Source organism: Podarcis melisellensis, assembly GCF_964234715.1.
Source record: "Podarcis melisellensis genome assembly, chromosome: 13".
NCBI lineage: Eukaryota > Metazoa > Chordata > Lepidosauria > Squamata > Lacertidae > Podarcis > Podarcis melisellensis.
Window position 1 is genome coordinate 33,095,614 of NC_138545.1, and position 26,736 is coordinate 33,122,349.

Sequence of the window (26,736 nt, forward strand, 5' to 3'; positions counted from 1 at the left end):
AGGTGCTTTGACTGACAGATATCTCAGAGACATGGCAAGTGCACAGACCAAACAATGCTTGCCCACTTCCCCTTTCCCCTCTGCGTTTACTATAGTTGCATCCAAATATAGAAGAAGCTGAGCAGAACATTTGTTCGAGGTCTTCATTATTTCCCCCTGTTCTTTTATTTGTGCCCCTGGCGAGCACCTGAAACCGCACAGCAGATCAGTTGCAATTAATTTTGTCACAGGAATTTATTGTTGTTGTCACTTAACGCTTACAAAGCACCTCAAAATTCCCATGCATCATACATGAATGCAAAAGATGAGGTGGTCCCTTCCTGCACGTTCGCAATCTGGATACAAGATACCAGAGGTGCCAACTTGAATAAAATATGGGGGGGGGCTAGGTAGGTCCCACCCCACATAATTGATCACATAATTTGCTGCACATACACTATTCAAATGGCAATGCCCATCAATTTTGGTGGGGTTTGGCCCCCTCAAATATTTTATTGAGAGGGCCCAAAGACTCCTCGGCCCCTAGGAGTTGCCTCCTGTGCAAGATACAAAAGGAAAAAGAATGAGGAGGGAAGAGGGAAGCAAGTACTCGAGTGAGCAGGTGCCCCTTCACCGACTGGTGGAGAAATCCCCAGGGCAGTTTACAAAATTAAATTTCAATAAAAAGCATAAAAAACTACACACACTACAGAATCAAAGCAGCAGGATCTTAAAAGAGCAGTGTAAGAACATGGATCTGAAAACTTTTTTGGGGCAAGCTTTTACATTTGAAAAATGTAAAAACATTGACCAAACATAAAGTGTTGTCTTCCAAGACATAAATACAACCCCCCCCCCATAAAGATAAAAGCAGTTTAGATGGAAAGGCCTGATAAAATAACAGGTCTTTCCCTGCTGCTGAAATGACATCAGTGTACGTGCCAGATGAGCCTTCCTGTGGAAGATTTTCTACAATGGGGGCATCATAAGTGTGAAAGTCCTTTCCCTGGGAACTGCCACATGACGGGAGAATTCAGAGCTTCTGATCCCATGGATCACTGAGAGAACCACAGGATCACTTTTAACATTCTTAAGACAGCTTTCAGTTTGCCAGTTTTAAGTTCAGCTCAGTAGCTGATTCCCTAACTTATACAGTGGTACCTCGGGTTAAGAACTTAATTCGTTCTGGAGGTCCGTTCTTAACCTGAAACTGTTCTTAACCTGAAGCACCACTTTAGCTAATGGGGCCTCCCGCTGCCGCCGCGCCACCAGAGCACGATTTCTGTTCTCATCCTGAAGCAAAGTTCTTAACCCGAGGTCCTATTTCTGGGTTAGCGGAGTCTGTAACCTGAAGCGTCTGTAACCTGAGGTACCACTGTTCTAAGAGAATTTGACATTGTTATAGGTATTGTCTCTTCCTCCTTCCCCCCTTTGAACCTGAAAAAACCCCAAACACATCTTCCTGTCAGCCTTGGCTTGAGCCAAGTTGCATTTCATGTTTTGTGTCTGGGTTTTCATTTTATTTCTTTGCTTTTATCGATTGCCAGCACATCAGGTTTGGCCTTGTCCAGATTGCTCGCAAGGTGCGAGAGGATCCTTGACAACTGTGTGTGCCGTGCAAACGGAGAGAAGACAATGGCTTTTCATAAAACCAGATCAAATGTGCCACATTGTGTGTAGCGGGGGGGGGGGGGGCAGGGCGGAAGTCAAATAGGCAAAGCTGAGCTGTGGACAGATAGAGAATGACACTGTGTGGAGGGGCTAATGTGGAAGTGTTGGAGTGCAGATGGCAGAGAGGAGCTAGAGGGTTCTGTTCCCCTTTGTTTCTGTTTTCACAATAAAGGAAAGAGCAATCCGTTTGGAGATCCATTGACTTAATGGAGACTTGCACAAAGAAGACAGCTGCGGGGTTCTCATATATAGGGGAAATAAGGTCACTTGCTGAATTTTGTATTGCTGTAAGAACTAGATCCATCAGTTGTATGCGTATTAAAAAAATGGGAACCCAGTGGTCTATCTAGAGCTGAACGTCCCAACACTAGCAAGTCCACTAGGAGGAGGGTTGCTTTTGAGACAGTGGATCAACAGAACATGGCCCCAGAATCTGTTTCCCATGGCACGGGGAACAGCCAGGGAATTCCAGTGCTGCCCTTGAGCATCTGCCCCCTGACGACGTCGACCCGCTTTGCCAAATGTTAGGGCCAGGCCTGGGCAACGTCTGCTATCAGTCTCCCTGGAGTTGATGATGCCTTCAGTACTGGAGGGAGGCCGCTAGGGAGGTCCCAATATCGACAAGCCGAACATGCTGTTTTGACCTCTGTGTACTTTATTCTGGCTTCCTATTCTGGCTTGCCCATTTTCATGCAAACTTTGCTGTCTCTTCCGCCTGCCTGCCTCTTGGTTCAGGCACTGCAGCTCCCGAAGCATGCAGCTGCTGCGGTTAACTTTTCTTCGGTTCATCCTATTACAAATGGCCTCCGGGGCGCAGTTGTGGTCTTTCCTTTCATTTCCAAATGTGCAAGTCGGGCAGCTGCTTAGTACTTACTTTCGTTCCTTCCATCCATCCATATAACCATGCCTCCATCCAATTTATACTTCTGACAATTGAATTGTTATTTCAGGGGTCCCCTCACCTCAACCTGGCACAACACAAGTAAGGAAAAAATAAGGAAGGGGTATGTGAGGCTGGAACGCTGGACTCTTGGTCACATAGATGAGCAGATACTTGCCCATAATTTGACGTGGACAAATGCGCATGGCATGTCCCCACAGTGCCACGTTATTTAGTCCATGTAGGCATCGTAAGATTGGCAGCAGTGCCAGTCCTTGAGAGGAAGGAGCGACCAGCGCTTGCAGCTTTCTTGTAATTGCCTTTCTTGTAAATGCAGTTCCGTTTTTTGTAAACTCTGCTTTTCCATTGCTTGGCAATACGGAGCGCACAATTTAATTCTAAAAAGTTTTTTTTTCTTTCCTTTGGTCTTTTAAACTTCCTGAACTAGTCACTTCACCCCAAAACCTTAGCCACAGAAAGGCGGAGGGAACTGTAGGCTTTTAATCACGTTCTCGTTCGTTCATTATCTCCCTCCCCCTTCCTTTCCTTTCATTTCTCTCTTATTTGAAAATGAAAGCTCCAAGTGGAGAGGGACGGTGGGAGGGCGAGGCTTATCCCACATACCTGAAATTCACTCTCAGGTCATGCTAGCTGTGCCAGCTTTTGCCAAAGTGCCCACATAGCTTTTTCAGGCACTAGAGTTGTAAGGGGTGTGGGGGGGGGGCAAACTGGCCTCCCACCCTGGCACAAAGAGGCTCAGGCTCACAGCAGGAACTCAGCAGGGGCACCTAAGCATAGTCGAAAAAGTGAGTGGCAGTTTGTTTATTCAGTTTTTAATCTATAGCATCCCAAGGATTTGGGGTGAGTAGCAGTAGGTTTAAAAAGAGAAAGGGCCTTCCAAAAATGTAAGCCAGAACTCTTGGATTATCATATCCAGAAAAGAAAAGGAAAAAAAAACCCTATATATCTTATGCCAGAAGATTCTTTGAGCAGCTTTGCCCTTTTCCAGGAAGCCTAAGTGAGTCACAATTCCTCTCTCTTTTGCATCTCTGGGGGGGGGGGGGGTGGAATCTGATTGCGTTTTTATCATGCGATTGCTTGCTTTGTTTTTAACAATTTTATTGTCGGCTAGCTTGTGAGGACTTAACCTAAAAGACACAGCCAAACAAGGAGCAGAGGAAGCTGTCTTGTGCTGAGTCGGACCCATGGGCCCATTTAGCTTAGAAGAAGGAGGAGGAGGAGGAGGAGTTTGGATTTGATATCCTGCTTTATCACTACCCTAAGCAGTCTCAAGGGACGCAGGTGCCTAGGACTTGCCGATCAGGAGGTCGGCGGTTCGAATCCCCGCAACGGGGTGAGCTCCCATTGCTCGGTCACTGCTCCTGCCAACCTAGCAGTTTGAAAGCACGTCAAAGTGCAAGTAGATAAATAGGTACCACTCCGGCAGGAAGGTAAACGGCGTTTCCGTGCACTGCTCTGGTTTGCCAGAAGCGGCTTAGTCATGCTGGCCACATGACCCAGAAGCTGTACACCGGCTCCCTCGGCCAATAAAGTGAGATGAGCGCCGCAACCCCAGAGTCGGCCACGACTGGACCTAATGGTCAGGGGTCCCTTTACCTTTTTAAGGAGTCTCAAAGCGGCTAACAATCTCCTTAGTCTACACTGGCTGGCAGCAGTTCCTCAGGGTTCCGGCAGGGTCCTTTCCCCATCCTACCTGGACATGGCAGGGCCTGAACCATGAACCCTCCAGCATGCAAGGCCGATGTTCTGCCACCGAAAGCTACAGCCCTACCTCTGCCGATTGCTAAAAGAACAAAAGCAGGAGCGATAGTGATGTTGGAAGCGTGAAATGGTGGATTCCTGAGGCCAGACAGCTTCTACACCAGCCCCTTGAGCACCGTGGAGAATGATATGCTGGGAAATAGCCCCCGCAGCTGCCTCATTGAAATAAATGGGGACTGTGCAAGAGCCACCTGTTAATTTCAGCGGGGCTTTCGCAGGTGAATTTTGTGGTGGTTTGAGACCCTGTGGGGCTAAATCTGTCTCCTTCCGATGCCTGCAATGGCTTTCTCTGAAGGGCACGCAAATTTCCCCCTTCACACATTCCCCGGCAACTATCAGAAAAGGAAACATGACTCATATGTGCTTCCTCTACTAGCTTTTGGGTTTCATACTCCAAAGGGCACTAGAGTCCACTGTTGAAGGGCAACCTCTAAAACCCATCATAGTCCTCCTATGTTGGCTATGCATGGACAATAAAGTGAAGGTGGGGAATCTGTGGCCCTCAATCACACACTGTTGGGCTAGACATGGATTCCAATAATATCTCGAGGGCCCCACTTTCTCCATCCCTCCATGCTTTAAAAAGGATGTGTGCTTGCTTGAGGTTGTGACATGAACTGCAGCACATTTTTTTCCCTTGCAAAAATACAGTACCATATACTGAGATTGGCACGTGCAAATTTTATGCAGAGCCGTATCCCCCTTTTGTCCTCTGTTTTGGCAATGCGTAAGGAGCCACTCTACTGGCATAGATTATAGATTGGTCTGATTTCAAGCTGAAAAGAGCCTCCTTTGTTTCATAGGAGGACAGAAGAAAATAGTCTTACGGCACCTTTAAAGACTAGCAGATTTATTGTGGTGCAAACATTCACGACATGCATGAAGTTTTACCCTTCAGTGACTCCAGGGTTTCCCAAACTTGGGTCTCCAGCTGTTTTCGGACTACACTCTCCATCATCCCTGACCACTGGTCCTGCTAGCTCAGGATAATGGGAGTTGTAGTCCAAGCAGCAGCTGGGAAACCCTGAGTATGTATATAGACTAGAGAGAGATGGTAAATTCTGGGGCCAAACGTGGACTCTACTCCACAGTAGCCTGTAGTGCAATAAATGGGTTAGTCTTCAAGGTGCCGGAGAACATTCTTGTGTGTTCTTGTTGTAGCAGACTAAAAGGCCTACCCCTCTGGCTTTCATCTCCTCCCTCCACCCCCCCTCCATCCATAGAAGCACGTTTGAATTTTGCAACCACATTTTGCTGACCTCGCCCTCTTGTGGAAAGTGAGACACAACAAGGCCACATAAACTGCTGCTGGGCAATATCTCATCTGCCCTCCGTTGCAGTTGGGGAAGTGGGTGGTGAAGCTTTGACTGAATTCCTGAAGCCTGGCTGCTGAGGTCGGAGGAAAGAATAGGTTCTTGCAAGCTTATTGTTACGATAGAGGCTTCACCGGAACTTCGTTCCAGAGCAGCAGCAGCTCAGCCCTGGAAGATGTGAAAAATATGAGTTTGCTCTTGAGAGTGCGTGGGGAGACTTTCCCGTAGCCGCTCACCCACTCTGAACGACTGCAGCTGCCTTCCTCATAATGCCAGCTTGGCAGATGGCAAGGTGCCCAAGACAGAAGGTGAGATGGCTTGCTTATTTACGGTAATTTTTCACACTTTACATCCCACCGTTCCTTCAGGGAGATCAAGGTGTTATACACAGGTCTCCTCTTTCATTTTATCCACACAACAACCCTGCGCGGGAGACTGCCCATGCCGTGAGCCTCATGGCTGACTGGGGATTTGAACTCTGGCCTCCCCCCCCCCCCCGGCACTGAGGCAGTCTGTGCTTGCTTAGGGTGGGGTGAGGGGGCTAAGGAAAGGCCCTCTGCCCATGCTCAGAGGCATTGTTTCATTTCTGCTCCACATGTCCCAGACTTGAGGTCTTGCTTTGGAAAGAAGCTCTGAGGAGCCACCTCCGATAACAAGATTACCTGCTCATTTTGGCTACCTTAAATCACCAGTCCTAAACTTTGCCAAAATTCATAATCTGGGCTTTCTTGTGTTGTTGCTGCTCCTCATCTTCCAAATGCACATTAGTCTATTTTTCGGGTCAAAAGCACCTTCCCTGTCCCCACTCCCGTTAGTTAATACAGTGGTACCTCAGGTTACATACGCTTCAGGTTACAGACTCTGCTAACCTACAAATAGTGCTTCAGGTTAAGAACTTTGCTTCAGGATGGGAACAGAAATTGTGCTCCGGCGGCACGGGAGCAGCAGGAGGCCCCATTAGCTAAAGTGGTGCTTCAGCTTAAGAACAGTTTCAGGTTAAGAACGGACCTCTGGAACGAATTAAGTACTTAACCCGAGGTACCACTGTATGCAGTGTGTAAGCAAGCACCGACAATCTTTAAAATAAAACAAGAAGCAGTGGGAGTATCTGTGGCTGGTAGCCCCGTGCATTTTCTTGTATAGTTTTTAAATTTATTTTAAGGGGTGGTATGTTAGTTCTGCCCGGCCATTTCCTCTTCCCACACAGCTCTGCTCTCCTGCCCACTGAGCCACCCCGAGATGGTAGATAATGCTGTGGTTTCGTGCTTTTTTCATATGGTTGTGCGGCGGGCCTGTTTACGAGGCTCGCTCTTCGCTCCTTCCACCCGCAGTGGCTATAGATTTAGGCTCCCCCCTCCCCAGCCACATAGAAACCACACACACCACCCTGTGTTCCATTGCACTGCTAGTGGGGTGGGATGGAGGGGCTTGAGGAAGGAGCCAAGCAGTGGTGGGAGGGGAGAATATCTTGCTCAGCCTTCATTTGCAAAGAAGGGGGAACGCCTTGAAATATACAGTACAACATGCTCACCATTTCTTGCAGATATACATGCTCAGTATAAAAGACCAAGCAGTAGGGATAAATTCAGTTCAGCTTGTATCTAAAAGCAAGCTTGCTTAATTTGCACGCTTCCATACAATACACAAACACACTGAAACACCTTTGAAATTTTTCACTTCTGTGCAGGGCTTTTTTTTTTCCTTCCAGGGGGAATTCACCAGAATTTTGCAGTGCAGTTCTCCAGCCAAATTAATGTGTGCAAAAATGCATATCCTGGGTTGAAGTGTGTGTGTTTGTGTGTGTATATATCGAAACCACCCCCGGGTGCAAGTAGATAAACAGGGACTGCTTACCAGCGGGAAGGTAAACGGTGTTCCGTGTGCTGCGCTGGCTCGCCAGATGCAGTTTGTCACGCTGGCCACGTGACCCGGAAGTGTCTGCGGACAGCGCTGGCTCCCGGCCTACGGGCAGGGGTACCTTTACCTTTACCTTTACATATGATTTTCTAATAGCACATTGTGAGACCTGCATGTACGGTATATAAATAATCCACAGCAAATATACTTTATCCACGTTTGATTAATTTGGCACAGTTATCCAACTTCTGCCAGCAATGAGAAGAGGCAAGGTACTTTGCAGATTACGATAAACCTACCTAGACTCTTGGTGGAGCCGTATGGTCTATAAACTTGTTTCTGGAAAACAAAAACCCTGAAAAGTAAGATTCTCTCATGCTACTAGATTCTGAGGTTACGTGGTGCATGAGTACCGTAGCTTTTGGTGGCTTGTTTTGGTCCTGTTGTTTACATATGTGCTACCTCCTCTTGAGAGTGTGGGCGATTGTTGAGATCAGGTTAATGGAAATAACGTGAAATGCACAAAATAGTTGTTTTTTAAAAAAGCAAAAACCACTGAAAAAAACATTCCTCAAAATTGAATGCTTGAACATTATTTTTTTAAAAAATAAAGGCTGATGTTTTTAAAGTTTAGAAGGTTTTGATTTACCCAAAAAAAAAAGTCCCATCAAGCTGAAACTGGCGAATTTCTCACACTTTGGAACCATTTATTGTATTGATAGCAACCCTGAAACGGGAATGCAGAAACTGGAAATGTTTGTTTATTTATTTTATTTATTTTATTTCTATACCGCCCTATACCCGAAGGTCTTGGGGTGGTTCACATAAAATAGCAAGTACATAGAATCAAAACAAAACCAACAACCCAATTTAAAAAAACCCCAAAAGATCCAGCATTTTTAAAAAAGGATAATATACTTCTTAATTGTATTTCAGTTCAACAATTACTTTGATAAAATACATATTTTGTTATGTGCAAATGGCTTTCTGTTAGGTCCATAAATTACCATATAGCGTATATACAACAACAAAAAACAGCGACAATTTGTTGTTGACAAAAGACAGCTGGACATATAAAGGGCCCCATTACCTTCAGTAGCTTAGGGCCTCATCTAACCTAAATCCAGCCCTGGGAGGGAAGGAAGGGATCTGGTGTGAAACTTTAAAATTGAAAGTCTACAAACAGAACTAAAAAGAAAGGGAGACTGCAGTATTTCTTTTTACGTTTGCAGTGCTTAAATTTTTATATCATTATGTGCTGGGGCTCCTATATACTTGTGCCCCATATGATACGTACAGACCTCACTGTTTTATTCCTAAATGTGTGGAGAGACTGTGGCTTTTTGTAAGATGGGAGGGGGAAAGGAGGAAAATGCATTTTGCACACGCTCAGAGGTATGCTTCACACTTCGCATATTACAGAGCTGATGTTTTGTTTTGGAAGAATTAAAACACACAGTGCCTGCCTTTGAACAAAGCTCTACTTTCACAAACCGATCCTGCTAACATAACTTGCACTGGGGAAGCAAGATTCTGTGCAGGGATCAAGACACCGCAAATGTTCAGAAGCTGCAGCATGCAGCCACACAATTTACGCATGCACGCACACACACATTCCCTAATGCGCTTCCCCCATGCAGTTTCCATGTGTGTTTTTTTGTAAGCTGCACAGAGCATAAAAATGGCATTTTATAAATACAGCTGTCCTTTGTCAACAACAAATTGTCGCTGTTTTTTGTGTTGAATATATGCTATATGGTAATTATGGACCTAGTAGGTATCTAAAGCCATTTGCACATGTTGACACGCAACCAGCCCATGCAGAATGTAGGCACCCTTTATATAGAAAGGAGCAAACCAGTGATATTTTAGGGAGCAGGCTAGCAGGCAGGGTCCATTACTTACCGTATTTTTCGCTCTATAAGACGCACCAGACCACAAGATGCACCTAGTTTTTGGAGGAGGAAAACAAGAAAAAAAAAATCTGAATTTCAGAAGCCAGAACAGAAAGAGGGATCGCTGCGCAGTGAAAGCAGCAATCCCTCTTGCTATTCTGGCTTCTGGGATAGCTGCACAGCCTGCATTCGCTCCATAAGACGCACACACATTTCCCCTTACTTTTTAGGAGAGAAAAGGTGAGTCTTATAGAGCAAAAAATACGGTACATCATAGGAGCCTACACAACACAAAACACTGTTGCTGTATGTAGGTTTTGTTTTAATTGTTTTTATCTTATATTTTGGAAGTGTACATCCAGGGGTTTTTTTCCTTTAAATTTTTTTGGGGCCCCCAAGAGAGTGGGGCCCTAAGCTATAGCTTGTTTAGCTTCTACGTTAAACCGGCACTGCGTACAGCCACACTTTCCCTAATGCGCTTCCCCCATGCAGTTTCCATGTGCGTTGTTTTGTGAGCTGCACGGAGCTTTTATCAAGAGCTGGTAATAGTCCGGAGGTTAAAGGCACAAGCCATAAGCAGGAAGGCCCCGCTTCACCTCGCATTTCACATGCGAACTTGCTGAGTGGCCTTAAGTGAGCTGTTATCTCACATCTTTCCACCGCCTCCTCCCGCCTGTAACATTTAATACGGGGATTAATAATACCAGCCTTCTTAACAGAGCTGTTTGTAAAGTTTGCTGAGAGCAGCATCTGTGAAATGGGCTGAGTATTTGGGCATTGGGCAAGCAGCTCTCTCTGTGCCCATGGGCTCTCTGGATCGGGGCTCTGAAGTGCAAAGTTTGTGGTTTCGTCAGTTTCTAGGCGAACTTTAGTTTAACCAAGCTTGTAGCTAAGACCACACAGAGAGAGAGAGAGATAAATATAAATCTACAGGGCTGATTCCTGGTGGTTGCAGATGGGGCTATGAAACCACAGCTGCATCACTTCCAACCCCTAAATATGCCTCTAGTGTTAAAAGCTTCTTCCCGTGCCCACCCACTGTGACCATGAGGGCTAGAAACCTATATAGCTACTTTTAAAAAGATTAATGTTAGATTTTTTTAAAAAAACTTTGATTAATGTCTAGCCCCAAAGGAGAAGCAAAGACTCTGTAATACATTGTTTGATGAAACCATTGTCTCTTATGAAGGAAATGTGTTATGTGCAGGGGACTTTAATGGGATTATAACCCCAAAGTTGGACATAAGACGTTAAACTGGAAACACCGAAAGTACTCTTCCTCAAAGCTTTTTTAAGGAGAACCCAAACTTTGCATCTGATCGATGCATGGCTTTTTATAAATATATATCTAATTTTTAAAAATCACATTGTTCAATATCAGACCAAGCAAAAACACAAGTTTACTTTTGAAATTCTCCTTTATTTGCTTTATTAGCTGATGAGCTACTATCAGAAATGGGAATTCAAAGCATTTCTGATAATGGGCCAAGATGTTTAACTTGGGAAGGAAGAACAGCGTGTTTAAGCCTCAGAGTTGGAGGTTAACTATATTCTTATTACAAGATTCGAGAATTGTACAGACAATACAGAATAATCTGCAATAATTTTTTCCCAACATAATGTCACTAGTGAAATAAATTGGAAAATAATTTGGAATATGGCAGAGCTTTTGTGTGAGGTTTGTTAATAAATATGTCAAGTTATTTGCAGAAACAGCGCACCACATTAAATAAATAGCTGTTTGAGAAAAAAAGAAATTCAGAACAGCAACACAGGGTTGTGATGTCAGATAGTACGTATGCAGAACTTGAGAAATACAGAAATATGTTAGAACTGCGGAATGTTCATGAAGCAGGGAAAAAAGCCTTTAATTTTACTCAAAAATATCTTGAGAAAGGAAGGAAAGCTGATAATCTGTTAGCATGTACACTAGCAGAGGAGCAAGTAAAAAAAAGCCCTGATTCCACATGTATTTTAAAAAGAACATAGAATATCTAAAAATATTGAAGAGACAATTAAATTATTTTAAACCTTTTTTAAAAAAAATAATAGACTATACCCATCAGTATGACTACGCAACCAAAAGCGATAACAAGTCCCATAGTTTCCATCAGTATTATGATTGGACCATAGGCAATATATGGGCATGCTGAATTAGCATCTAGTACCACCTGTGAACCACTTTTAAAGTACTTTTTGTAATATATGCAGAGATGGATTTTGCCAGGGCCAAGAGCCATCATTTTGTCTCATCTATTTCTTGCGCTAAATCTGTTTCCCAAACCCTTTTCAGTCCAGTCAAGGCCCCTGTTTGGTTGCTAACTAATGCCTTATATATAAAAAGAAGGCTTCTGCAGTTATAACAAAAGGATATCATCTTCAAACCCTCAAGCTATGTCATCGTGTCATAGTCTTAGAGGGCATGTAATTTAAACCAATTTCTGAACAAGAATGGGGATAGGATTTTACTCGGGAATCAGCACAAACTCTTTTTGTTAACATACAAAAAAATCAATACGAACCGCTCTATGAATGGTACACGACTCTACAAAGATTGAGTAAAATTCACATTCTCTGTGGTAGAAAGTGTTAAGAGATGTGTACATTTGAAAGCAGATATTAGGGTTGTCACACATCTGGAGGTTCCTGGACATACCAGGAATACCACAGTCGTCATCAATGTCTGGGCAGAAATCAGTGCAGTATCTGGGGAAATGGCAGTCCATGTTGGCAATACCGTTTTTGCTCAACAACTTTTCTGAACACATTTTCACTGTTTGAAATATGGCAACCCTAGCAGATCTGGAACATATTTGGTGGGCCTTTCCGTTGATTAAAATCTTATGGGGAGAGGTAGTAAAGATAATATTGTTAATAACATTTTGCACTTTATTACAAATTATTATTGTATTTAGACCCAGAAATAAAACATAAAGAGTTAATGGGGAATTTAATAGTAACTTTTTGCATGCTTGTTGCATCATCATTTATTTATTTATACCCCGCCCATCTGGCTAGGTTTTCTCAGCCACTCTGGGCGGCTTCCAGCAGAATATTAAAATACAATGATTTAATGGGAAAAATAGGTCACCACCCACAGTGAAAGAATGTTTAACAAAAATTTGGAAGGTAGCCATTCAAGGTATAAGCTTACGGGCTTGATTAGAGAGAGAGAGAAGGCAGAACAGAAAGATGAAATTTTAAAGATAAATGGAAACTCCTTATTGAGTTTATGAGGTATAAATGTAAGTATGGACAAATATAGCATTTTACTATGTGGAAAAGCCAAGTATAAATATAATTATACTAAGTTAGTTATTGGTATGAGCTTTCATGTGCATGCATACTTCTTCAGATACATCTATTTGAAGAAGTGTGCATGCACACAAAAGCTCATACCAATAACTAACTTAGTTGGTCTCTAAGGTGCTACTGGAAGGATTTTTTTAATTTTGTTTTGACTTTGGCAGACCAACAAGGCTACCTACCTGTAACTATAATTATGCTGTATTTCTTGTTTGTATGTATTTTGCTATATTGTGGATTTTTTTATTTATATGTATATATGGGATCTAGTAAAGTTTGTTTTCTTAAAACCAATAAAACAGTTAAAGAATAGTTGTGGGGGGACGGGACTCCCACAGTCATTAAACAAATGCTTCAACGCTGCTGCCCCACAAATGTGTAATTAATTTTGGACTCCTATGAACCCACGATTGTGTGAGTGGGAGGTGGCATATAAATAAAAACGTGGAGATCCAGGTTGCGAGGAGAAGGAAGAGGGGTGAGCTTTAAAGCTGCCCGTCTTGGTATCTTTAGATGCTCTAGAAGTGCATCTTGGATTGTAGCCAAAGAGGTGATTCTAGGTGGGACACTTCACCATCTTAGAAGCAGACATACCTTCTCTATCAATAGGATACATCCTCTGTGCGCACGCTCCATGCTGCTTGTCAGGCTCTGACAGTCATTCATAACCAGATCTTTCGGGACATTTCATTTCATCTCCTATCACAAGCCCTCAACGAAAGCTTCCAAATGTCGGGAAAAACATCCGCACCCCTCGAAGGGGAATTCACTGTCCCTCTTCACTCAAGAGAAGAAAGAAAAGAGAACACAATTGAATTTTCTTTGGGCAGAATTGAATAATTCCTCCCCCTGCCCCTTTGAGGAGCCTTGAAGAGACAATTGGCGACAAATCCATGGAAAGGGGATAGCTGTCTGGTACAGTTAAGTGCACCCCATCTCCCATGTCCTGCCCCCCCCTTGTCAGAGCCATTCAGTTTAACTAGATGGCTTTCTCTGTGCAAGATGTCCACATGGTGACGTGCCTTTGGTAACGTCATCAGACAGGTTCTCCATTCTCATAAGCGTACTCAATATGTTATTTCAAGGTGACATAGAAGTTCAGGGCAAGACCTGACTTCTTCTTCTTTTCTAAAGGCTTGATGGTTTTGTCAGGGCGTTGATGGGCACTGAGTGGGTCATCCCCTAAAGGGAGGAAGTGTTTCCACAACATCTCATGGTTCAAGACAGTATTGTGATCGTAGGGCTGGACTTTTGCAGCCTTCTCTTATCTGCCGTACCTGAAGCTATTCTCTGACTGAGGGTCCTCATTTCTGGCTAGACTGAAGTTCAGAATTGGGGACTGAGAATTCTCTGGGAACAACACTGACTGCTCGCAAAGGATATGGCTTTGTCAGTGGTGGCACCCTAATTATGAGATGCCTGGCACCTTCATTAAGATTCTTTTGTGTGTGTGCCAAGTGGAAACCTTTCTGTTTGATTGTCCTTGGCCTTTTAGAACTGTCTTTCTGCAAGGGTTTAAATGCTGCCATGCTGCTAGTGCTGGTTTATAAGCTGGAGAATTACTAGATTGGTTTTTAATGTGTTTAACTGTACTCTATGAATTCTCCGAGGGCTCTGGGGACTGGGTGGGCCAACAAGTGCTCTAAATAAAGATGTGTGAAAAGGAACCGGGGGTGAAGGTTGGGGGAGAGAAGTAATGTGTGTTCACATTACTGTTTCGGAGCACAGCAAAGTTGGGTTTTCCCATGGTGTGTTACACAGCCCTTTCCCCTTTAGCTGTTCACACCAGTATGGCTTCGTTAGTGTCAGATTAATTTCTTCTTCTTGTGCAACCTTTTGTAGGAGCAAATGCTTACGAATAACTAGAGAACCCGTGCAAAATTTGCACAGACCTCTGGTTTGTTTTCCTTGTGTGCACCATTCTTCGAATGCAACCCTGTAGTTTGGATCAAATGTGTATTTGGGATATCTTGCCAATGATAACAAAACATGAATTGAGAATAAAGCTGTGACCGTGACCAGGAGTGCTAACTTGGTCCTGCGATTGTGGGTGCCTGGGGCCATGGGTGCCATGCGGCGTGCATGTCCCTGGCACCGAACTTTGTGGGTGCCTGACTCCTTCATGGGGAATTTTGTGTGTACTCAAGGGAGTTGGCATCTATGGCTATGACTGATGCTGTGAGCCTAACATCAGATCATGCCCTGGCAAGCGAGTCAGGGAGTTGGGAATTGGAAACCACCTGAATAGAGATACAGTGGCAGCTCTCCTCCATCTCCTTGGAGTGAGCATGGTGTTCCCTGTATCTTCTTCCCACACTGATCCAGTAGTTTAATAGAGGAAGGAACCAGGTGGGTGGGCCAAAATACCTGGTTCCTTTCCACATAAAGGTTGTAAGCTGATGTTCATGTAGAACAGGGTTTCCCAAACTTGGGTCTCCAGCTGGTTTTGGATTACAGCTCCCATCATCCCTAGCTTGCAGGACCAGTCGTCAGGGTTGTAAGCTGATGTTCAATTGTAGAACAGGGTTGTAAGCTGATGGGAATTGTAGTCCAAAAACAGCTGGAGACCTAAGTTTGGGAAACCCAGATGTAGGAAGCAATGACGTAATGACCTAGTTGCCACAAAGATAAACTAAAGTGGCTAAACGTGTTTGTGGACTGTACCCCTTTGAACATGTGAAGTTACTTGTACCGAGCTATTGCTCCATTTATTTCATTGGGTGGGGAAACTGTGCCCTTCCAAATGTTGCTGGACCACAACTCCCATCATTCCTGGCTCCAGCTGATAGGAGATGACTCCCAACATCTGGAGGCCCATAGGTTTCCCAAGACAGTTTTTAGCTCTATATTGTCTCCTGGCTGGCAGCTGCTTTCTAAGATCTCCAGGCCAGATGCCTTTCCCAATATTGTTGCCTGAGATCCTTTTACCTGAAGGTGGTGCAGATTAAAATCCAGTGCCTTTTGCATGCAAAGTAGGTGGGAAACCACTGAGCTATGGCCCCTGAAGAATGTAGGTAAAGAATTACATGGTTGAATGCTCCTCCATTTGAATGGGTGGAAAAGGTTAGTGAAATGTCTCACCCTGCCTTCCTGGCACTGAAACAACCATTCAGCAGCATTGGGTCGTGGGGGGGGGGCATTCATGCACTGGCAGAGGGTGGTCAGCAGCACCAGGCTGAGAGGTCCCTGAAGACTTGGTGCCAGCCCTGACTATGGGCCCAGCTCCTAGTTTAGTGGATCACTGCTAGATTGATTTGTGAGCCAGTGTGGTGTAGTGGTTAAGAGCGGTAGTCTCGTAATCTGGGGAACCGGGTTCGCGTCTCCGCTCCTCCACATGCAGCTGCTGGGTGACCTTGGGCCAGTCACACTTCTTTGAAGTCTCTCAGCCCCACTCACCTCACAGAGTGTTTGTTGAGGGGGAGGAAGGGAAAGGAGAATGTTAGCCGCTTTGAGACTCCTTAAAGGGAGTGAAAGGCGGGATATCAAATCCAAACTCTTCTTCTTCTTCTTCTTACTGTGGTGTTCATATCCGGAAGCTTGACTTGCAGGAGGAAGGTTAGGAAGGGTGGCTATTCTGCATTCGCTTTCTGCCTGTGGTGACCCACTGAAGATCACAACAGATGGCAAAGGTTGCCTCCAAAGCGGTTGTATAAATCTTGCCCATCTCCCACCCTCCAAAGAAAGTGCCTCCTATTGCAGAGGCTGCCGTTTATATGCCTTCAGGGCTTTCCCCCTTTCCCCCTCTTTTGTCAGGGTAAACCTGGCCCTTGCCTACACGGAGCTGACCGAGGAGTTGTGTCGCCTGAGGAACCTGAGTTCTCTCCAAAGCCAGATTCTCCGGACGCTTGTGCAAGAGCAGGCCCTCAATGGTGGTGAGTGGGGCATGGGGGAGGGAAAAGCCAGGGGAGGCACGGGGTTTGGGAGCAGGTCAGAGGAAGAAGGAGCTGTGATAACCAGTGAAACCAGGCGAGTGTGAGTGTGTTTATGAGACCTGGAAAGGGCCAAAAGCAAGGCAAGTCTGCCCACCAGCCCGAATTACAAAAAATAAGAAGAGCCATGGTGAATCAGACCAAAGGTCCATCTTGCTGAGAGGTAGCCAGAGTGGTAGCCTTTTGATGCGTTTCCGAGCACAATTCCAAGTGTTGGAACTGACCTTTAAAGCCCCTAAATGGCCTCTGGCCCTGTATACCTGAAGGAGCGTCTCCACCCCCATCGTTCAGCACTGAGGTCCAGCGCCGAGGGCCTTCTGGTGGTTCCCTCACTGCGAGAAATGACGTTCCAGAGAACCAGGCAAAGGGCCTTTTGTGGCAGCAACGCCCTCCCTGTGGAACGCCCTCCCGTCAGATGTGAAGGAAATAAATAACTCTCTGACTTTTAGAAAACATCTGAAGGCAGCCCTGTTTAGGGAGGTTTTTAATGTTTGATGTTTTATCGTGTTTTTAATATTCTGTTAGGAGCCGCCAGAGTGGCTGGGGAAACCTAGCCAGATGGGCGGGGTTTAAGTAATAAATTATTATAATATTATTATTGTAAGTACTTCTTGGCGCAGCGAATAGTCAAATGATGGCTATGCTCCACGTCCGCAGTTGAAGGCAGTTGGAACTGGAAACCACAGGAGGGGAGAATGCTTTTGTCCTCCTATTCTGGTTCCTCATTTCCCACAGGCTGGCCCCCGTGAGAACAGATTGACCATTGGCCATGATGCAGCAGGCTCTTCTTATGCTCTTAAGTGACCTCTTACTGGTACAAATCAGACGAATGGTGCTGGAGGTGTTTTGCTGGCTGGTTTTGCAGACGGCTATGTGGGGGAGTGGGGAAATGCAGCCTCAGAGCAACTGCTGCTTCTCAGTTTCGAAGCAGGATCCTTCTCTGACTTGCTCCTGCTCTGTTCCAGGTCAGCGGCACTCTCCCCATTCGCAGCGCCATTCCCCCGCTCAGCAGCGTCGATCTCCGGGTCCTCAGTGCTCGTCTCCAGCGCAGCAAGGGAGATCTTCATCTGTCCCTCAATGCCAGTCTCCGGGCCTGCAGAGACGGTCGCCAGCACCGCCCCCTTGCCAGTCCCCCGCGCATCAGCGCCGTTCCCCAGCGCCGCCCCCTTGCCAGTCCCCTGCCTCGCAGCGTCGTTCACCTGCCCCGCTGCCCGCCCAGCCTCCTGCCCCGCAGCGCTGTTCGCCGGGCCCCAATTGCTCCTCCCCCGCCATCACCTCGCAGCACAGGTCGCCGGGTGGCGAGAGGAGCATCATGGATCTCACCTACTCCAAACCCTTGAGCCACCACATCAAGGCGAGCTTCCAGGGTCGCCGGAGCTACTCGGAGGTGAGCGATGCGGCTATGTACCAGCAGAACCGCTCCCTCTGGCTGCAGCCGGAAGCTTCCACCTTACCAAAGCACCGTCCCTACGGCGAAGTTTACGCCAGAGACGCCTTCGAGGAGCACTTGCGCTTTGAGAAGCAGTCCTCGGACGAAGACGACTGGGCCCTCCCAAGTCCCCCCAGCCCTGAAGCGGGGGGCATCCGCTGCGCCTCCTTCTGTGCAGGGTTCCCTATCCCCGACACCTCCACACACCGGACTGATGCCTCGCACTCCAGGGCTGAGCATGCCCAGTCCTGGCCTTCAATCAATGTAAGCAGTACCCAGTGATGTTTGTATGCCATCATTCCAATTCAAATGCACTATCCGGTCTCATGGAAGATCATCCACACAGATATTCTTATATTGCTTATTTTATTTATAGATTAAGTTTTGTTTTTGTTTAAAAAAAAAACATTTTCTGGGGTTTTTATAATGACTATTTGAATGGCACAGGCAAAAGACTTGAGTTCCTATCTGCACCATACATTTAAAGCAGTATTATATCACTTTTTTAAACAGTCACAAGCTCACCACAGAGAATCCTGGGAGCTGTAGTTTGTTAAGGATACTGAGAGTTGTTAGGAGACCCCTATTCCCCTCGCAGAGCTACTACAGTCCCCAGAGTCCCCTGGGAAGAGGGACTGGTTTTTAAATTGCTCTGGGGGTTAAAATGGTACTCTTTGGCTTTAAGGGGGCTTAATACTGTAAATGGGTTGGTGAAATAGCGCAAATGGATGTTAGCAGCAGGGGTGAGTGTGCTTTAACATACTGCAATTTCCCCAGAAAGAATATATCCAGATTAACTGGGAAAATACAACGTATTGTATTTTGATGACAAGAACAGCGTGTGTGAGCACGGCATTAGTTTGTGTGGTTGAGTGTATAGCCACATCACCTCTGTAGCAAGAGGGGCGGGGAGCCATTTTCAATATTCCATTCTGGACAGCCTTTTGAAGACCACATGACGGGGTGGGCGGAGCCACAGGCAGAAGTGGGTGGAGCAACAGATGCAGATTCCCCCATTGTACAGAAGAGTAGTTTCCGTGCACATTCCCAGATACCTCTCTATCCTCCATCCAAAGAGGATGTGTTCCAGCCAAGCAAAAGCATTTGCAATTGGGTGCAGGGCTGGTGAGGTGTGTGGCCTCTGGAATGGGGGTTTATGGTTAGGGAGAGTTCTGAGGGTCATATGGAGAAACCTGGAGGGCCACATTTGACTCATAGACAGAGATTCCCCACCCCTACTACAGCACTCCCCTTGTTTTAATATTTCATTTTGTAGGAGGGGGGTGGGATTTAGGGATGTTTCTCCAGCACTTAGGAGGAGTGGCAGCAGAGGTCATCCAGTTGCCTGGAAGAATCAAGAGGTTTTGGGTCCTCCTGGAGGAGGAGCCAATGAATCGTTTTCTTCATCAATTGGAATGAGCATGATATGATGCCTAGGTTGTGTGCAAGTCTTCCAGTTTTGTTTTATTTTAATTGAAGGGAAGGGGTTGGCTGGAGGCCCATCCACCGCGCACCACCTAATTTTAACAGTGGGTGTGGAGGACAAGTGGTTGCTTCAGGTTTAAGGAAATTATATTACATTGCTAATTGTGTTAACAATTAACAGAAGCAAAACCAATAGCAAATTGGAAAATACCAGAGGGGGAATGCGAAAGAGGCCCTTGTGTTGGAGCATCCTAAGTCTTCTGGAGTAATGAAACGTTAAGATGTCAAACGTATTTTCATTCTGTATTTTTATTCCCGACTTGTCTTGAGTGCAGGTGCTCTGGTTCTCAAAAGTCATTCATAAATGTAAACTTTTGATCTGAACTCACAGGTAGTTGCTGCTATATAGAAACACACCATTTAAATGAATACGTTGTTTACAATTTTATACCTGCAGTCAATATAGCAAGCAATATATGATGCTACCATATTATTATTATTATTATTATTTTACTCCCACTGGGCTGTGCAGAGGATTCTAAAAATCACCGTTCAATGAGCTGTACATCCCCTGTGGGAGTTTCCCAGATACATCCCCATGTGCTTTCCCTGCCATGCTGCACCCCCCGTCTTTTCTGTGACAGAAGCCGATCAGTTTCTGCAACAAAACAGTTTCCCTTCCACTCTTTATGACCAGCCAAGCCCTGCTGACCAGGCACATATTAGGAAGGATCCAGCTTTTTATCCTCCAGAACACTTAAGAGATCTACTTTTAACAAGCAATTAATTTTCTTAGATTTGTTTGTTTTAAAATGATGTCTTCTCTCATCTACTTCCTTCCCCGACCTGTATCCTTTAGTTGCTGATGGAGACGGTGGACTCTGACATCCGAAGCTGCCCTCTCTGCCAGGTGGCCTTTCCCATCGGTTACCCAGATGACGCTTTGATAAAACACATTGATTCACACCTGGAGAACAGTAAGATCTGAGGCCTGCACACCTGCCACGCCCTTCCTCTTCCGGCTTCCTTAGTGAGACCCGTCCACCTCACTCACCAGCCCCCCCTCCCACCCACCCAACTTGGATGCTGCATGAAAAGTGGTGGTGCAACAGGGGCTCGCTCTAAAATACCTCCAAGTCTCCAGTAGACTGAACCGGAAGAAGAGGTTTGCCTCTCCCTCTCCCTCTTCTCTGCCTTGGTTTCAAAAGTGGGTTTCCTCTTCCTCCTGCTCTTGATGAGTAGGGCCTGCAATATTTCTCCAATGCTTGAACCAGTCGTGGAGGTTGTGGGGATAGGAGGCGAGAAATGCGCTTCGGCCAGGCTTAGCAGACAGAGCATGCCGCCACCGCCACTCTCCATCTGAACGCTCAGAACCGAGGGCAGAGGATGACTCTTTATCTACGTGGTTTTGGTTTGGGTGTCTCTGGAAGATCTCAGGGTAGGAGAAATCTCTCGGGGTTGTGTGTGTGTTTTTTTTGGGTGGGGCAGGGGAAATGGGCTGAGGAACTCTTGGACTTGCTGAGGTGACAGCCTGGCACTCAGGTGAAAGAAATCGGAAGGTTTCGTTTTTGTGCCCCTCCCGCGAGCAGGAAAGTCCTAAGTGGGTCCAGTCTCCCTGCCTTTTCTGCTACTAAGGAGGACGTTCAGGTCTCACTCCTTGTTGACCATTAATTATCAGACACAGAAAGCCTTGGCCTCCAACTGCTGGTTCAAGTGTCTTGGTCTTTTACATTAAAAGCCCACTTTAACGATGCTGCTGAGAAATAGAGCCAACTTCCAGAGGTGTAGCATGGATGTTCTTATGTTATTGCACTGGACATTAAAACACACGGAAGCTTTTTTCTTTCTTTGTCTTTTCCACAAAAGGAGCTGCTCCTCTCCTTCTCCTTGCCGGTCTCTTGTGAGTTGGCACTGGAGGAAATGTGCACTGCTGACTTGAGTCGAGCTCCAGAAAGCGTCCCCACGTGACTGTCTGTGTTCTCTTTTGGCGACTGTTCTTCCACCTTTCTCATGAAACAACTTCTCACCTTGCTTTGGGTAGTTAGTTCAAGTATAACAAGAAGTGTACTTGCCACATTCTGCGTCACTGTTCTCCTGCAATGACAGCATGTTGACACTGTTTTTGACAACTGCATAAATGTAAACACCCTTCTCATATTCTAACATCCACTGTTTCTCTCTCTCTCTCTCTCTGGCCTTACTGAGCATATATTTCTCTGTACTGATCTAAAACAATTGGCATGTTTCGGTTCTTCTATCGCTTCCGGTCATAAGCTGCCTCCGTATTGTGAGAAGAGTCTCCTTCAACAGCCTGTCCATGCATCAGGCTTTGGTAAGACAAAACAAAACAAAAAGATCTGTATGGGACTTCTTCTCTTGAGGCAACTGTCTTCCTATCACCCCGTTCTTTACTAGCCAATGTATGTGCTGAGATTTATAGCCTGCCTTATCCCAAGGGCTCAGAATGCGCAGTGGCAGACAGGGATGGGTCTTTGTGGCTCACTGTCCAATCCATGTGGGAACTAAGAGGAGAATAGAATTTTTTTTAATGAAATGTAGAATAGAAAGGTTTGGGTTTTTTTATTAAAAAAAAAGCTCCTTTATTCCCTCTCCCTTATTCCCAGAAAACTATTAGCAGTCCAACCTAGTTCGTTTTTTCAAAGACTTCAGTCCATCACAAACATACCATTTTCCTCTTCTTCCTCTTCCCCATCCACACTATGATCTGTCACAATTGGCAATTCCTCCTCAGCATTATATCCATCCTTTTATTGAGCTCCTCTTCGGTAAACTAGATGTGGTGGCAACAGACCCATGTCTTCAAAGGTGAGTTGCTGCCAAGCCACTGCCAAGTGTGGGGTGGGCAGGTGATTTCAAGTGAGGAAGTAGGTGAGCTGCAGGAGAAGAGGTAAGCCCATTTTTTTGCTCTGTGCTTCCCTTCTGTTCCCCCTCTCCCTGACCACATGCACCCACACCATCTTGGTTCACATTTGGAGCTGGCCTTCTGACATGGTCAGGCCACATGCTGAACGAGAACATACCCACCTCCTTTGTCAACACAGTCAGTGTTCTTGGACTCCGGTGCAGCCCTGCACTCCTCACTGTCCTCTGCCCCTCCCACCCCAGGACAGTTACAGGACTCTCTAGGTCAAGCTGCTTGATTGAGGGTTCCCCCAAAAGCTGGAACCAACCTTGCCCCCCTGAGATGCAGTAAAAGGGGCGAGGGGAGACAGAACAACTGTTGACTAGGATTCATGCATATCAGTCCTTTTGCGCTTGCAAGCCAAGTTCTTCGTCTGATTCCCAGCCCTTCACTTCCTGCCTGTCCCAAATAGAGGGAAAGCTCAGTTGGCTAGAGTGTGGTGCTGATGATGCCAAGGTTGCAGGTTTGATCCCCGTATGGGACAGCTGCGTATTCCTGAATTCCTGATGATCCTCAGGGTCCCTCCCAACTCTGCGATTCTATGATTAAGTGAAAGGTGTTTCATTGGAAGCTGAAGCCCATGGACAGTCTTCAGACCCTTTGTCCGCCCCCCTTCAGTCTCCTCAAAGTCTCAGGGGCTGAACCCTTCTCTGCTTCCCTCTAGTAAGTAGCAGTGCAGAGGGGCGATTGGGGTGTACCTCCTATTCATTACAATGATGCCTGCACAGGAGAACTTACAGTAAGCCAGGTCTGTCAGTCTCCCACTCTGCTGCCCTTGAATGGTGGCCCAAATCAACCTGAGGCAAGTCTCTCACTGTTCTCATGGTGTGGGCTGCCTCTGCTTCAGCCAGAGCAAGCCCACACTGTCTGCAATTTAGGGGAGTTTTTAATCATGTTTTTATCGTGTTTTTAATATTCTGTTGAGAGCCCCCAGAGTGGCTGGGGAAACCCAGTTAGATGGGTGGGGTATTATTATTATTATTATTATTATTAGCCATGCATCTCCCACATACTCTTGTAACGAAGGGCTCTTATACCCATCACAGCTTCCACACGGAGACCCCACGTTTTTAATTTTTTGGGGTGAGTTGCTGCTACAAAATGGATCAGTTCAAAGCTCAGGCAGTACTATTGATGCCTGTGCAAATGGTCCCAAATCACAAAGGCTCTGGGTAGCATGGAGAAATGTTGTGGGCCATTGTACTCTCAGGCACAACTCACCCAATGGGGGTCTTTAAAGGGACTTCTGCTTGACAGACATGTTGTGTGGACCTTCCCTTAACATAGAACCTGAAAATTAGCCACGGAAAAAACCTTCATCCACACAAATCACATTATTTCACAGATTATTTGGGGATTTTCTGAGTAGGAAGAGAGCCACGTTATGTGGAGCAAGGCTGAAAATGCATCTCTTCCAACTTGTAACCTTTCTTCCATTTCTCTATGTGAAATCTACCTCAGAGTTTATGAGAAGCAGGAATGATAATCAAGCAAAAAAAAAAAAAAGGAGCTGTTGGGTGATGGGAAGGTGTTTTTTTTTTATTATTCTTATTTTCTGTAGCCTGCCATAACCTAAGGGCTCAAATATTACCCAGTTCCTTTGCCCTAAAGCTTCACAATCTTTAAAAAAAACCCAAAACTGAACCAAAAAACTTAAGCAGCAATGGTAAAAGGGGGCAGCAATGCCCATGAATATATAAAAGTAATTCGCTACCAAGAGCCTTCATGCCTGTTAGCATAGAGTGGTGGCTAAGCTGCTGAACTGCAACCCAGAAGGTCCTTACTTCAAATCTCATCTTTGCCATGGACTCGTTAAGTAGCCTTAGGTAAGGCCAAAGAAAATCCATTCTCATTGTGTCCATGAACACCCCACCCTACTGAGCCTCTGAGAAATGCACAGGGAATTGTTTTAGAAGAATATAAACACGAGGCTGACAAAGAGTATTCCTGTTTCTCTATTAGGCACTACTATTATGCACCATGGTTCATTCTGCAAGTCTGTTTGACAATATCTCCCACATAAAAGTTATGTCTTTGGCCCTACAGACCATTGTAAGTGCACAGTTGAGGTGTGGTAGTCACACGGCCACCATCATATACCCCCCTAGGGTACCAAAATAAACTCCTGGTTCTGTTTGTACAATTGGTAGCATGAGCTGGAAGTTAGATCTATCAGTGACTTGGCCATGATATGATAAGCGATACTTCCATGCTCAGAAGTATCACTTCAGAAGTGGTTTACCACGAATACCACATCCTGGGGGACAAACCGTGAGAGAGGACTGTTGGTCCCCATCCCCCCAAAAAGGAAAGTGTCCTGTAAGGGACATTTGCAGACGGTTGCCACTTTCTGAGTGGGATTCAATTGCAGACTTGCAAATTCAAGTGAAGCGATGGGGAAATGTGTCGAGAAGTGTGGGATAATAGTTGCTTGATGCACTATCATATAACTGCCCTACAAACAGGTCAGAATGAGTGGCCAATAAACAGCTGACGGCTTATAGCCTCCCTGCAAACTTTGTGCAAACAAATCAGGAAGAATGCTCAAGAAATGGGTCATGTGGAAGTGATCCTGGACTCGGGAGGTCTTAGATTGATCTTTGGGGCAGGTTTTCATCTTAGCATGATGTGTTGACCTTTAAACGTAGTATCATCATCGTGGTACCTTCCTTGATCTCACAATGGGCATGGTTAAAGTATGGGTGACTCATTCCACACACTTCACAGTGCATGTTTCTGCGAGTGTCCTTCCAGCCTCTTTGTTTGTTTTATGTCTTTTGTTCCATATCAATTTAACGCAGATACCAATTGCTAATACAGATTAGAATCTCCACTCCAAATGCCTTTTGAAAGTGTAGCCCTTCGCTTGCCACTATTTATAATGCTGCTTACAAAACAAATATAAAGTTGGGTAAGTGTGTTAAGGAGTAACTGATTCATGTTAAGTGCTCTTGTGAACAAGCTCCCCAATTGCTGTTGCTTATGACCCCCTCATCTTTCTCCTTAGTATTTTTTTTTCTTAGAAGAAATGCATTCTTTGTTACGTCACTTGTTAGTCAGAAAATAGACATCTCTGCTCTAGCCCCCATCTCTCTAGCTTGGTTGCCCCAAATGTGAAGATGCAAGGAAGGCCGCCTTAGATACTTGGCTGTGGAAAACCCTCGGGAGAGAGATTGGTCTGTCTGTATTGTTCCCATCCCTTTCTTTGGTGTGTGTGTGTGTTTTTTCCTTCTGAAGAGACTCTGTGCTCTGTGATTCAGAATAACTCCAATAAAAGTTGCCAATTGGTGAACATTTTCATTCATGGCTGAGTGTTTCTTGGGTTGGCAGTGGAATGTAGGAAGCTGGCTTACATAAAGTGAAACCACTACTCATTCTACCTCAGTTTTGTCTATTGCACCAGTGTTCCTAAGCCTTGGGTCCCTAGATGTTGGACTACAAGTCCTGTCGTCCACGGCCAGTCAGGGATAATGAGACTTGTAGTCTGACAATACTAGGATGCAAGGCTGAAGAACACTAACAGCAGGTCTCCAAGGTTTCAGGTGTGCCCCCCCATACACACCTTTTTCAGCACACCCAATTCCGCCACTCCCCCCCACACACACTTTTCCATTTCTCCCCAAACAACTTCTTTTTTCCTCAACCCTTTTGTACTTGTACAACCTTCCTGCAAGCTTGGTGATATCCCCATCATTTGTGGGTGCTACTGTTTCAGCTTCATGATGTAGAAAAGAAATCAATGTTTGTGCCAGGTAAATTTCTCTGTGGAGAGCATTCCCCGCCCAGGGTGCCACAATTGACAAGTTCCTGTCTCCCACCTAACTTCAGAAAGGGGGGGGGGAAGCGTTTCAGGTGAAGAATGCAGACTTCTGTGGAAGAAGACAGTCCTCCAAGTATTGCTCCGTTATGCTCAGGGACACCTAATACATATCAAATCTGGAGCAGCACTGGCCCAAGACGCTTTGGTGATGGGAAATCCATGCAGCACGCTCTCCCACTCATTAATAAGTGTCACAGTCCTGTGGGAAATTCTCCTGCACAGGTCTTATTGAAATGAACAATATCTGTGCAAGAGAAAGGCTTCTGGGTTCCTCTTTCTTTCAGTGGGGCTTGTGCACAGGTGGGGATGGGCAAAAAAACTCAATTTGGCTGGAAAGCATAATTCAGAGTGTGAATTCTGAAGGATGGCTGCGTTTCGGCTAGCGTATTGTTTTGGAACGTGCAAATCAGGCAGGTTCACCCTCAAGTGTTAACAGAATAACATTTCTCCCCCCCATCTAATATACACAGGTGACCTTCTCAGCCGTTTTTGCCCATTTGTCTCCCAGTCTGCTGTCCTTAATAGCT

The 26,736-nt window shown here is 45.6% G+C and overlaps 1 protein-coding gene across 2 annotated transcripts in view; it reads left to right on the forward strand.

The window, feature by feature from the left end:
* Window positions 1-25,689, forward strand: part of TBKBP1 (TBK1 binding protein 1) — a 57,513-nt gene extending 31,824 nt beyond the window's left edge. The window contains exons 8-11 of one of the 2 annotated variants that reach the window (XR_014162414.1): window positions 16,437-16,555; window positions 17,578-18,305; window positions 20,326-20,904; window positions 21,333-25,689. Coding sequence is in view for 1 of the 2 variants with exons in the window: in XM_081885619.1 (XP_081741745.1) it covers window positions 16,437-16,555; window positions 17,578-18,305; window positions 20,326-20,454 (976 nt within the window). In the remaining variant the exon portion in view is untranslated. Of the gene's footprint in view, window positions 1-16,436; window positions 16,556-17,577; window positions 18,306-20,325 lie in introns of both variants that reach the window. The other variant, XM_081885619.1, reaches the window with a different exon arrangement.
* The last annotated feature ends 1,047 nt before the right edge of the window (window positions 25,690-26,736 follow it).